Source organism: Micrasema longulum, unplaced genomic scaffold (genome assembly GCF_059751315.1).
Source record: "Micrasema longulum isolate JH-2025_06_02 unplaced genomic scaffold, ASM5975131v1 h1tg000163l, whole genome shotgun sequence".
Lineage (NCBI taxonomy): Eukaryota > Metazoa > Arthropoda > Insecta > Trichoptera > Brachycentridae > Micrasema > Micrasema longulum.
The window spans coordinates 1,161,888-1,174,752 of NW_028277368.1; the positions used below are offsets into that span (position 1 = coordinate 1,161,888).

Below are 12,865 nucleotides of genomic sequence, written 5' to 3' on the forward strand. Positions count from 1 at the left end.
TAAAAATGTAAAAGGTTTTGTAATATTTTCATTCTATTATAAATAGTTTAATACAATTTAGGAAGTGCGATTTTTTAATCATATTATTATTTATTTTTAAGTGTATACTGTATATTGTTTTATTAATTGAAAACGATATGTAGCAAGGAACATAAATAAATTTGTTATTTTCAAATACAAGTTTTGACGCTTAGAGTAGATAACAATACGGCACTGGCTAACAGAGTTTTTGATTATTAACCACGAAACTAGCTACGGGCCGTATGTACTCAGGTCGAGAATCGCAAACCGAAACCGTCCGTTACACGTTTGTCGTTAAACTAAAAACCAAACCGAAAATTTGAAACACTTTTGTTCTGGGCAATAGAGCTTAAATGCAATATGTAATATAATATTGAATAAACAGTTGCAAAAGCTCCGTGTATCTAACTAACATATTAAAGTACGTTTGAAATATATAAAAAATAATGTAATTTTAATGTTTTTAAGTGGATAGAACGCAATTTCAACTGATTTTCCACCTACTAGTATTTATACTGTTTAGCCAATGTTGTTAATTGAAATGAACATACTTATATTTTAAGTATTAATTTGTTTGTATTTTTTTAGTATACTTTAAATCGCAAATTTATTTATTTATTTGAATTTGAATACATTCCTAACATAATAAAATAAATAAAACAACTTTGTTTTTAACCACTAATTTTTATTTTTCACCAACCGGTTTCAAAGCAAACAAGCTTCTTCTTCAAGGTTTACATAACTAATGAATTGATTCCTTTTTTTATTTCTATCATTTTAACTAAATACTACACGTGGACCCAATAAATCAAGCGGTTTTTTTGTTCCATCACGGGTGGTAATTTGATATCATTATTTTCGAAGTAAGACAGGTAGCATTAAGTGAACATGATTGAAATAAAAAAAGGAATCAATTCATTAGTTACGTAAACCTTGAAGAAGAAGCTTGTTTGCTTTGAAACCGGTTGGTGGAAAATAAAAAATAGTGGTTAAAAACAAAGTTGTTTTATTTATTTTATTATAATGAATAACCACAAAGTGAGTGCTTCAAATATACACTTTACATTACTAACAGTCTAAAAAGATACTAGTTTTTTTTCAAACCAAAACTCATTTGCTTGAAATTACAAAATATTTTTTTGGCAATATGTTATAAGGGTAAACAATCAACAAATTATTAAACGGTTTAATTTAAACTTTTTTTCCCCCGTATCCAAATTTACAAAAATCGACTTAGACGCAAAAAAAACGTTTTTTTTGTCTATTCTATCAAAAGTTATTCTATTCAAGCGTTCTATTTAATATTTATGAAAAAAATATATTTTATATTAAAAATGGAATTAAAAAGTTTAAAAAAAATAAATTAATATACAGTTTTTGGTAATACATGTCTACAAGTTAAATATTTAAATTCTAAATAATTTTATTTCAATATACAGTATACACTTGTTATTTATCATTATTTTGTAGGTATATTTTGTTGCTAGTAGATTGAACTTCATGTCACCAGTTATAACGATGTATTAATTAAGATAGAGTTGTTTTGTGCAAGTAACAGCTTCAAGGCTATCGCCACTCAGCGGAAACCAAACTGTTTTTTTAACTATTATTTATTAGAAAAATAGTTTATCAATAATACGTGGTAACTTTAAAACTACTCAGAGAATATCTCAACACTTACTGAACGAAACGTATTGAAAGATGTGTTAATTGTCTAGAATTATTTTGATCAGGTTTCGGTAGAAAACGTATTCTTAAAATTCAACAGTTCAGTTGATCTGTAACTTAAAACAATTAAGTGGATTTGCATACAGTAAGAATGTTTTAATTTTTAAAGTATTAATTAAGTATTCGTGTATAAAATTAATAGTTCATTTCTTCGTTTCTTTTTTGAAAATCCCCATGTTTCTTACTTAAACAATTACGATAGTTTAATGAGAGTTATACTCACATGTGAAATAAATCTATATATCTAGAAATACACTGTTTAAATACATACGCTTTGCGTAAAGTATCCGCTTAAATAGAACAGTAAAAATAGTTTTTGATTTTAACAATAATTTTTAGTTGAGCGATCGTTTACTGACGCGCATTCTTAACTGGAAAACATTCGTTTTTGTAAGGTATACATTTTCGATTAGTAAAGATTGTTCTGACCATAAAAAGTGAAATTAGGAATATAAGATACATTGAAGCGTTACGCGTCATCGAGCACAAAGCGTCGTCTTCGCCAGATACGAACGTGTTCCCTACTGCCGCGCTGGGCGCTAGACTAGCTGGGGCCCCGCGGCTCGGGGGCGCTCCACACAACACTGCAGGCCGCTTCCCGGCGGCTGTCCAGGAGAGCCTACACCCCCGTGTTGTTGTAGATGAAGGACACGGCAGCGCCGTCCTGTCCAGGGGGCGAGCGCCGCGCCGAGGCATGCTGGTGGTAATGTGAAGACTTGCGCATACTCGTACTAGAAGACATGAGCGCAACTGTCTCGTAATACCGCAGCCTACCGCAACACTTCTTGCTCTTCACAATGGCCACGAACCCGCGCCTGTATTTCTTATTGAAGAACGCGTAAAGAATCGGATTGATGCATGAATTAGACGCCCCTAGCCACTGAGCTATGGGAGTAGCGATCGGAAGAATCTCTTCTTCCCAGACTTCGATCTCTCCTCCGAACTTGATCCTCGCGAAGATTACATACAGTGGCAGCCACGACAGCACAAACAAAATCACAACCGCCACAAGCATCTTAACAACCTTGACTTTGGACTTCTGCTGCATCCGCTCCATCTGAGCGTCTTTAGTATCAGACGGGATAGACCTTCTCCAAACCTTGATCCAAATGAGCACGTAGCACATAGATATAAGGATCATGGGTAATATGTAACAGAAGAGAAAGTTTGCGATCAAGAAGTAGAGGGAGCCGTCCAAGTGATCTGGCCAGACTTCCAGACACAGTTTTGTCTCCGGGGAGTCTTTGAATATGACTACCAGATCGAAGTACAGCGCCCATGGTATCGTGGTGGTGAGAGCGATTGCCCAGATGATGATGATCATAATGCGAGCTCTGCGTTTGGTGATCTGGCATTTCAGGGGCCACCAGATAGCCAGGAATCTGAGAACAAAAGACAAAAAATATTAATTATAAAATAACCATATAAAACAAAACTACAATTACATATAATGAGAACTAAACATGATTTAATTGAAGAATTGCTATTTTAACCTTTAGAGCACGATGGACCACATCAGAAGGCTTTGAACAAATAAGTTTTTCTCTCAATAAATTTGTTTTTAATGACTTTTTATGACAAAAATATCATTTAAAACATTTACAAGTATCAATTATTTCTGAAATTCATTGCAACAGGGAAGGAAATCATTTTTGAGAAGGGAGTTTAAGTGGTCACATTACACGCTATGTAATAGTTACAATTCTTTCTATATTAAAACATTCACATTTTATCAACTCTTCCATCTCCTGATATTTTTTTAAAACAAAAACTGGAATCTTTACTCGTGTGAGTGAGATTCATCTGTCTAAATTATTTTACCTACTTGCAAGGTCTAAAAATACTTTTTAATGTGAATACTTTCTTTATACCAGCCAATGCCTAGATTTCCATACTCTTTTCTCAGGAATGTTTTCCCTTTCTGTTGAAATAAATTTCAATCATAATAATTCCATTGAGAATGAAATCCAGCCTTGTCTATAAACATTTCGACATACTCAAAATACAGTTGATTGAATTATTTCCGTGTGTAAAAATGATTATTGTTTCAAATTTAAAAGATATAGATATAGATATAGCTATAGATATAGATATAGATATAGATATAGATATAGATATAGATATAGATATAGATATAGATATAGATATAGATATAGATATAGATATAGATATAGATATAGATATAGATATAGATATAGATATAGATATAGATATAGATATAGATATAGATATAGATATATGTAGATATAGATATAGATATAGATATAGATATAGATGTAGATATAGATATAGATATAGATATAGATATAGATATAGATATAGATATAGATATAGATATAGATATAGATATAGATATAGATATAGATATAGATATAGATATAGATATAGATATAGATATAGATATAGATATAGATATAGATATAGATATAGATATAGATATAGATATAGATATAGATATAGATATAGATATAGATATAGATATAGATATAGATATAGATATAGATATAGATATAGATATAGATATAGATATAGATATAGATATAGATATAGATATAGATATAGATATAGATATAGATATAGATATAGATATAGATATAGATATAGATATAGATATAGATATAGATATAGATATAGATAAAGATACAGATTAACTTATTTTTTGCTTTTTTTATATTTTTCTAAATATTATTTAAAAACATAATTTTTTTGTACTTTTTTTTTCGCTCCTTATATTTAAGTTAGTAGTAATTATTATTATACAACTATGTAGTGTTAACATATGTTTGAATGTAAAGGACCTTTACCGACAAACCATTTTAATTATTTATAAAATGTTTAAAAAAAAAAGTGAATGTAAATAATAAATAAATAGTAAAAAAAAAAATTGCTAATTGTATTTGCATTTTTAACGTTATGCATATTATATAAATGGAATTATGCAAAAGGGGGGATTATCATCCCGCTCTTTACGGGGAAGGTTAAGGCTTGAAAGAGAAAATAAATACACAATAAACCGTTTGTTTTGAACGCAAAAGTTATCTAATTTTTATGTAAATTGAGCACTTAACGGATTTAAAAAACATTTTCTCGCCATGACACCATTGGAAATACAAATTTACTCTCGTAAATTAAAACAGAGAATCAGAACGGCGTACTTGACATTGAGTTGCGGTATACCTACACATTTATATAATATTATTTAGGCTCGCGTTTGCGGTGTCGATATAAACTCTTTTCCACATCGAATCTGATTTCAAGGTATCGAAAATCTCATGTTCAACGAAACCGGTTCTTTGTGCGGCTTAATAAATAATAAAAAACCAAAGTCGGAAATATTAAAGCGTTTCCTCAGAAAAAAATAAACAATTTTTATTTATTTAATTCAAAAAAACATTACGCGTAATCTATCAATATTATTTGTAATTTGTATTCGTATGATCATGCCATTAAAAATAAATAAATGTTATTAAATATTTGTATATAACCACTTACCGACTTTTCGTCTACCCGTTTCTTCGTCAGGATACCAATTAAACCAACATGCGAAACCCACTATACACCAAAGTTGTTGCACAAAAATATAAAACCAACACGACATGCATTTTAATAAGCACAAGCACTGATTAGGACAAACATGCACTTATTAAATTATGAAAATATTATTTTGTTTAAGAATTAATGAAAAAAGTATAGGGAATGGAGGGAGGGGGTAAGCTTAATAAGTTTAATAGGGTGACTATCCCCTCTTCTAAATCAGTGCATGTGATTATTAAAATGCATGTCGAGATGGTTTTATATTTTTGTGCAACAACTATGGTGAAGGTGTATAGTGGGTTTTGCATGTTGGTTAAATTGGTGTCCCGATGAAGAGACGGGTACGTCTCAAAACCAGTAGTCATAGAAAAGTCGGTAAGTGGTTATATACAAATATTCAATAACATTTATTAAAATGTTTTACCCCAAAGTTTATGCATTAAATATTATTAATATACCAGTAAATATTAGTTTATAACCACTTATTGACTTTTTATATCTACCAGTTTCGAGACAGACCTGTCTCTTCGTGTTTTGATATGTGTGTGTAAATAGGTGTTTCTGGCGAAATTACAGCATATATTTTCTGGATTGATGTGAAGGGAAAAGCATTACGTGTTTCCAATCATTTATATTTAACTAGCTCATATATAATAGCCGCACTTGTCGATAATTACCGAAGCGATAAAAATTCTTTCGGATAACTTATGGTTTGGAACTATTTATGGACGTGATAAACGTATGTTACTGAGCACCTGAGTAAACATATATCTTTTTAGCGTCATCAGGTCATGTCATGTCCATTAGTGGTACCTAAATGTCCGTATCATAATATTTCCACTCACTGTTTTTTTTAATTTTTATACATACGTTCCATCTGAAGAATGTATTGGAAAAATCGAGGGATTTTATGATACTCTTTCAACTTATGCAAAAAATCCCAGTTAACAAGTAGGTACACATGCACAAATTATTTTGTATTGTAGTGTATAAAAAAATATCGTTTAATTTTCATCTTTTGTGTTTTTGTTTTTTATAACTTTCATCTTAAATTTGCATTGTATGTTTTCTAGTAAGTATCATTTTTGAATAACATATTACAACAGAGATAAAGAACATTCAAGAGAAGGTAATATAGAAGTCTAGGCATCTACCGGGCTTATGACCTGTCAATGGCTGGTTCAAGTGGCCACTTTACACACTGTGTAACATTCACCATTCTGCCTATATTTGAACATCTATATTCCTTCACTTATTTCATTTGTTGATGTTTGTGTCAGGGAATTGAATCCAGTTCTTGTCTACAAAAATTTGGAAAAACTCAAAATATTATTATTGAATAACTTTTTTAAATTTGTGAATTGAGAAGATGGACGTGGCTGATTTTGTAACTGTTCGATTTAATTCAAATGATTCGTTCTACTTCATAGTTGCATTTTGCTAGTGTGGGTGGTGTGTGAGTGTAGATATCCATTGTGTAGGTACATTTACCTTACTCCCATACCATTGGCCTAGGTTAGGGAACCGAACGTGAACCCACACACACATGAATATTTATACATATAAATACATACAGGTGGATTACATTTACATTTGTAATTTGAAAATGAAATGATTATTTAGCGTTGACTCGAGGATTTGAATATCATTTTAAATTTGACGTAGATATTTAAGTTTGAACATCCACATTTCCTCGACTCTTCCATCTGTTGACTTTTGTGAAGTAAAAGAGCTGAAACCTTTATCGCGTGGGTGAGATTTATCCCGTTGAACCAAATCACATACTTAAACCAGCCAATGACAGGTCATAAGCCTTGTAAATGCCTAGACTTCCAAATTCCCTTCTCTAAAATGTTTTCTCTCTCTGTTGAAATAAATTTAAATAGCGTATTTCGATCATTCGTTACATGCTCAGAGTAATAACGCTGTATCGCTTACAGAGACACCCATATGAATAAAAACCATTCTAGGATAATCAATCACGAAATTAGCTACAGTTTGCTGCAAAACAATAGGCTGCAGATACTTAAGTCAAAAATGAGGAAGTTCAGTGGTTTTTTGTATTCAATTTTTATGTATAGTAATATCAGCGCTTCGATTTTTCAAAGTTTCGTATTTCTGAAAGGACTTCGCGTGTGACGTCAGAGGTTCTCTTCCGCTTATTCTCGATCAGTCCTGCCCATTGATCCATTCATGGCAAGCAAACCGAAAATCTTCCCTAACTCTCTTATCATTGGTTGATTAATATGAACCAGTGACGTCATTCAAAGTAGTTCGTTTTTTCAAAATGTTTTTTTATTATTTTTTTCCTACATTTACAGGAAACTTTGGAATACAATTTAATGCTCCAATTTTTACCGCGCGCAAGAAAATATTTACTGTTTACAATTTCCCAAAGGGCTGATGTTCCTCACTGCAAGAACAATGACGAAACCATCGGTTACACGTTTGTTGTTAAAGACATGGTAGGCGAACGCACCAACCACTACACTACTGAGCAAACATATAATTTTCACCCGATATCCTTTTTTAGGATTTTGACTAGAGAGTGGCAATCGAGTTGAGTTAAAAGCTTGGATTCTTAATTAAATTCATTGAAGATTAGTCCGCCTAAAAGTGTAGTGATTAGCGCTTTTGAATACGATACATAAAATGCCAAATTCATTTCTAGCAAGGTCGGCATGTAATGTTCTATTGAAAGTTGGTTTTATACTGCAATATTACATTTTATATAAATATTTCATTTATAAAACATACCAAACTGGATTTTAATTTTTGTAATTGAATTTAATAAGGGAGATGTACCAAATATGGCAAACGTCCTTATTATGAGATGACGGTGATTCTTAAAAACTAAGCAAGAACGCTTTTTATAACCCAGCGTACCTGTTTCCCCACCGACCGACCCAAAAATGTTAGTAGACGCCCGTATTCCGTATTAGGAGCACTTTGGACATTTGTATTATTTTTAAAAATATTTTGATGACAAATTATATTAAACAATTACGTTTTAAAAGATGTTTATGTGTCATACGTAATAATTTTTTTTATTCTTATTATTTTTTTTATTTTCTCAAACTGCCTAACTAGGATAGCTTCCCCGTTCTAAGACAGTAAATGATGTATTTTATAATAATATTAAAAAGTAATAACAGTTTTATTATTATGTGTGCGTTTTCAGTCTTAAAAGTAAATTATATATATACAATGAAAACATAAATAATACCAAAATCTCTAATTACTACTATGTTTTCCTATTAATACTATGTTTTTCCTAAGCAATTCCATATTCGATTAATCTCCTCTACAAGTAAACACAGTTTTTGCTACCATTAATGTTAGTTATATAGTGGTGAAAAATAATAAAATTATCCAATATACGTCCTTCGTATATTGGATAATAATTTTTCAAACTCGCAGAAAAAAGAGCAATGAAATCAGTAGAATAAAATTCAATGAATCCTAGATTTTAGAATGAAATTCAATGAACTCCTGAATCTTATTAACTTCAAAATACCGAATCAAGTTACTAGAAGTACCAAATTGTTTGCGTTCCGATTCCGCGTTTACATTCCTTAGCTAACAACTTTACTTGTGATGTAGGCATTTTTAATACAACAATTATTCATTTTAAAACGTTCTTAGATGCATTGTCTAAAGCCAATTATTAAAGTCGATTAAAGCCTTTTTTTTGTGCAATTATTCCTGTTTTTGATGTGTATTTTTGTATATTTTACTCTTTCTGAAATTATTTTAAAAAATATTTCTGATGTGTACCATATATATTATTATCTTATACACTTACGGAAATTTAATGTTCATTATTTATCTTCAATATTAAACTATTATTACCATTATTGTTTGTAATTAAAAAAAATATATATATTTACAATTTGATTTTTAATATTTTTTTTAATTACATCATGCTGTTTTTCATTGTTATTTTTTTTCGTCGATATTTTTCTCTTTTTGTATTACGTAATGTTTGAATTTTGATTTTGCATTGCAGCATACTTTTTTGGTTTCTATGTCTTTCAAAAAAAAATTGTTGTTAATTTTTTCAATAAATGCTATGTTTGTTTTTACCGGTATTCTTTTTGTTGATGCCCCTTGGGCATATTGTTAAAATAAATCATATGAATTAAATTATAATTCCGTTTCGTGAAATTAAAATTTTTGAATACTTATAAGAAAAAAACATTTCTTTTAAGTATGAGCGAAACCCACAGAAAGGTCCACGGTCTTGAAAGAGATTTTCGTGTATGAGGGGAGAGTTCCTTCACTAAAATATTTCGCTGTGCCTGGACTGGCACCCAAAATTACATGACCAATGATCGATATAACAAGAGTTTCTTTTTCTGTGTTAAGACAGTGCCCTATGCACCATTGGGTGTGTTTAAAAAATAAATATTTAGACGGCAATATTCCTAATTGTACTAACTGGTGATTGAAAGATGATATTGTAAAAGCATAATTAGGTATTTTTTATGGCAGTAAAAATATATGTTCGAGTACGTAGGTAGTTATAAAGTTGTTGACCGCTGGAAGGTTGTTAAATTATATGAAGTCGAGGGCATTATCGGAAGAAATCACAACAAAGTAGGCGTTAGTAAACAAAATTGATAATATTTTAGGCAAAATTTTACCTTCGATCGAATAACCTTTAGATATAAACCGTAAACAGCTTTAATTAATTCACCATAATATATTATCGTATTCACGTGACAATGCGTTTATACGTAGCTGCCTATCTAATAAAAACGTAATTCAAAAATGAATATTTGAAACGTCATCTTTGAAATACTCCATTTTAAATAATGCGACCACGCATTTATTTTCAATAAAATCAGTGAAATACATTTAATATGTCAACCGGTTTCAAAACACTAACGATCCTTTGTTAAGGCTCAGAATTAAACTTACTGTTACAATTTTATGCCTTACCAAATAACAAGCAAATTCCAGTCTGAAATATATCTGCTGAGATGTGTTCGGTGTTTTAAATTACCACGCTTTCGATATATTTACCCCAAGATGTAAATAATATTTTTATTCCAAATTCTTTCAATAATAATTCACATATGTCTCGGTTTTTCCCCGTGCTGATAGCAAACATTACAATAAATAAACATCAGTAACAGTTTAATAATTTATGATAAGTTTGTCAAATTTTACAAATGCTTCTTGCTATTTGGTCGCTTGTTTCCAGCAATAACCACAAAAATCCAGATTTCAAACGTTAGATTTTACATGCTTTCCCCCTCCTAACTCCTCGCTGTACGTCCTGCTACCGGGTTATCTGAGTAAAGATCAGTGTCATTCTCATCAGAGCACGCTTTCATATAGCATCCTTTCGCAACAGTGCTTTATAAAAAAATGTATGAATTTTGCAAAAAAGTAGAAATATTATGAAACAATTTTATAAACACTACCATGATAGTAAAAATATTTTTTAAAAGTAAAATTCATGGAATTTCTGGGGGTAATTAAAAACGCCATCTTTATCTCTATACACCGAAACGTTATACTTAACTTATGTGCTACCTCTATCTACCCCGGAATGCCAACCGACTTGTCATCTCTGACGTCATATGAACGAATTGAGCCAATAAGTGACGCTGAAATTTTTTTTTACGTTCCTTATTTAATTAAAAGAGTTCTCATTCATATTTTAAATAGGCTTCCATGATCAAATATGGCCACTTCAAAGCGTTTTAAACTAAAAAAAAAAACAATCACAGCATTCAATGCTCGTTTGAACATGATTTTTTTATGATTTTTGACAAATACCAATACGGTTTGCTTTACTTTTGTCTTTTTTTACCTACCGAGGTACTACAAAACCGGCTCTTTTGACATCTCGATACGTACGTACACTCGTATTTGATCGTGGGAATGTTTTTACGGGTAGATTCTACTTTATGTTAATAGGACATTATTCGTTCGAATTCAAAACTGGCAGAATTTAATTCGCATATACGCAGCTATAAATTTATTATGTTGCGGACATTAATTTACATTTTTGTAGCACAACGGTTATACATATGAATATATCATTATTTGTTTAATGTTATAAAAATTATTTGAAAAATGTTATACCGAATTTTCCAAATACACAAGAAATATTAATTTAAAAGCTTTGTGAAAACAGATACCCTTAAGTTAGCCTGTTCAAAGGAACGGAAAATCCTTGCGACTAACGTATTATTACATCATTAAAACCAAGTGTTAGTTTTAGTTTGCGAGTGTTTATCAGCACTATGGTAAACTTATTAAACGAGCAAAGACAAACCTTGGAAACTTTTTTATTTTAAGCAACATTTTTTAAATCTCTAAATTTTGGACACTAAGTAGTACTAAATTTAACTTTCTAGGAGGCATTGACAGATATTTTAATAGAGATGGACAATATGAGTCTCGTAATATAACAAGAAAACTGTTTTCAGACATTTTTAAGTAGGTAAGAAAATATGGTAAAAATTATTTAGATTAAAAAAGGTTTCGGCTCTTTTACTTCACTAAAATATATAATTAGACTTATTAATGTTTAAATCCAGGCAAACATCCAAATATTTATCAATATCCTCATCGTTTTATCTTGCCTCACCCAACGGTGCATAGAGCACATTGCCTACCACATACCGCATAGTGCATCTGAAGTTTTAAGTCTCCTTAGGGCTGCCCATCTACAAGGAAAAATTAAAGGGTTTTTTTATTTAAACTTTACAACTGAATTAGGAATATTTTCTCATTTACTACAGAAAACATTTTTTTTCATTGTTTATTTATTTATACAAATTACATATTACAAAAAAAATAATAGCGTATCGCTAACTCTATAAAGACAAGAGCCCTGTGTTGAGTTGAGATAAAACACAATGGAAAGTGGAAGCAAGCATATTATTAAAGAAAACCAAAATTAAACATATATATTTCATCAACATCAATTTTAATAAGCATCGGGACAAGCAATGTCTCGCAAGAGTCTCCTGCAATGTTCTCTCCCCTTAGACAAAGTCCAAAATTGTACACTCCTGAAAACGGCTTTCTTTTTGGAGAACAGAATATGTTCATCCAGGAAATTAAACACTCCTGGGGCCACTAAGGAGAAATTTATCTGAGCGAAGGTCATACGTGTTATTAGTATGAAATAATTCAAATTACAGGAAAACCTCGCACGAGCATTCTGCCGGGATCTTCTCTTTTAAAAAAATTGTCTTATGCCCGGTACCGTCATAAATTGAACAATGTATCAGATCACTTAAGTAATAATTTTTGTTAAAAAAATTAATGAGACACTTAGATTGCTTTAAACACAATAGCGTAAAACATGTTATCCATATTTTACAACATTTTATTCAGATTAATCCAAATATTTTATTTATTTCTAATTTCAGTAAAGCAGTTTTGTAAAAAAACCCATCAATTTCTCTCGCCAACTTTCTCAAACTGAAAGGTTTGGATAGGTAGGAAGAAATTGCCTTAAGGCAATATGCCCACCCTTGTATGTACGAAAATGGTATATGTATCATCATCATCATCATTACCTTTCTACACCCAATGATGTATACGGCACTGCATT

At 30.7% G+C, this 12,865-nt stretch overlaps 1 protein-coding gene across 1 annotated transcript in view; it reads right to left on the reverse strand.

Annotated features, from left to right (window-relative positions):
• Window positions 1–2,368: 2,368 nt before the first annotated feature.
• Window positions 2,369–12,865, reverse strand: part of LOC148284045 (neuropeptide SIFamide receptor-like) — a 219,531-nt gene continuing 209,034 nt past the window's right edge. The window contains exon 3 of the mRNA XM_088242750.1: window positions 2,369–3,131. Coding sequence (XP_088098876.1) covers window positions 2,369–3,131 — 763 coding nt within the window. The remainder of the gene's footprint in view (window positions 3,132–12,865) is intronic.